This window comes from Brassica oleracea, chromosome C7, assembly GCF_000695525.1.
Source record: "Brassica oleracea var. oleracea cultivar TO1000 chromosome C7, BOL, whole genome shotgun sequence".
Lineage (NCBI taxonomy): Eukaryota > Viridiplantae > Streptophyta > Magnoliopsida > Brassicales > Brassicaceae > Brassica > Brassica oleracea.
Genome location: NC_027754.1, coordinates 40688415 through 40690294, shown reverse-complemented (window position 1 = coordinate 40690294; position 1880 = coordinate 40688415). Strand labels below are relative to the sequence as shown.

At 42.4% G+C, this 1880-nt stretch overlaps 1 protein-coding gene across 1 annotated transcript; it reads left to right on the top strand.

Moving 5' to 3' along the window:
- The first annotated feature begins 294 nt into the window (after positions 1–294).
- Positions 295–1677, top strand: LOC106304217 (AT-hook motif nuclear-localized protein 23). The gene has a single exon (XM_013740617.1). It carries the CDS (start codon positions 527–529, stop codon positions 1406–1408), a length of 882 nt encoding a protein of 293 aa, XP_013596071.1. The 5' UTR covers positions 295–526; the 3' UTR covers positions 1409–1677.
- Positions 1678–1880: the final 203 nt, after the last annotated feature.

Here is a 1880-nt window from a genome sequence, read left to right as displayed (position 1 = left end):
AGAAATTATATAGGTGTACGTCTAAGTTCTCTTTTGATATTTTGTTGCTAATGCCATGGTACTCGCGTATGGTTCACGCCCTTGGAGAAGAAGAGTGGAGAGTCCAAAACACACAAAACGACATAAAATTCTCAAAGAGGTGAAATTTTGAATTAAAGTCGATACCAAGACGAATTATATATTAAATAAATATTTGTAAGCGTTTAGGTTAGACAAGTGACTACATTTACATACATATATCTATATATACACAAACATATTTTTCTTCTTCTTTAATGCTATATTTTAGTCTCACCTTCTCCTTCTACTTTTTATCATTTCCCTTTCTCCTTCCATTTTCGCCTTCCTAACTTCTCCTCAATCCTCTCTCACTATTTTCTAGTTTATATTTTTGTGCGTTTAAAAGAAAAAAATATAGAAAATCTACATAGAAGAGAAGCTTTATTTTAATCTTGTTGTGTGTGTGCGTGGTTTTTATATAATTTTTTTTACAAATTAAAATCTCTCCTTTGCTTTTGATGTGAGCATGGCTGGTCTTGATCTAGGCACATCTTTTCGTTACGTTAATCACCAGCTCCTTCGTCCCGATCTCCACCTTCACCACAACTCCTCTTCCGGTGACGTCACTCCTGGCGTCGGAATAGGTCATTTCACCGCCGACGACGAAGACAACAACCACCAAGGTCTTGACTTAGCCTCAGGTGGAGGAGGATCAGGAAGCTCCGGAGGAGGAGGTCATGGCGGAGGAGGAGGAGGAGACGGTGTTGGCCGTCGTCCACGTGGCAGACCACCGGGATCCAAAAACAAACCGAAACCTCCGGTAATAATCACGCGCGAGAGCGCAAACACTCTTAGAGCTCACATTCTTGAAGTAACAAACGGCTGCGACGTTTTCGACTGCGTTGCGACTTACGCTCGTCGAAGGCAGCGAGGGATCTGCGTTTTGAGCGGTAGCGGAACGGTGACAAACGTCAGCATACGTCAGCCATCCGCGGCTGGAGCGGTTGTGACGCTACAAGGAACGTTCGAGATTCTTTCTCTCTCCGGATCGTTTCTTCCTCCTCCGGCTCCTCCCGGAGCAACGAGTTTGACTATATTCGTGGCCGGAGGACAAGGACAGGTCATTGGAGGAAGCGTCGTTGGTGAGCTTACGGCGGCTGGACCGGTGATTGTAATCGCTGCTTCGTTTACTAATGTTGCTTATGAGAGACTTCCTTTGGAAGAAGATGAGCAGCAACATCTCGGAGGAGGAGGAGGAGCTAACGGCGGAGGTAATTTGTTTCCGGAGGTTGCTGGCGGAGGAGGAGGTGGACTTCCGTTCTTTAATTTACCGATGAATATGCAACCAAATGTGCAACTTCCGGTGGAAGGTTGGCCGGGGAATTCAGGTGGAAGAGGTCCTTTCTGATTGAGTATATATTCTATATACCGGCGGAGGAAGCTTTTCCGGCCAAGAATTTGCGAGAGTGAAGAAAGGTTAGAGAAGTTTCTAATGGACTAATGAATTTCAATTTATCATCGTGATTCTGGACATTATCTTGTTCATCGTGTTAAGCAGCTTAGGGTTTTTTATTTTCTGTTCTTTTTACGTTTGGTAGAATTTTATGTTTCAACCCTTTTCTCCTTCTGTGAAACTCTTATGTATTTGTGTTCGTCTGCGATGAAATATCCTCCATCTTTTTCACATTAATCACTTCTTATACCACCAAATTGATTTTAACCAGTCTTTTAGAATTTGAGTAAAGGTTATATCGGTTATGAATCAAATTTCTACAATTGTTGCATAAATAGGTTTTGTTGGTTTGTAGTTAAGTCCAGGTGCTTTTGTGTTTTAGTCAGTGCAATGATTATAACCAATACATATTTTAAGAGAGAGGGGG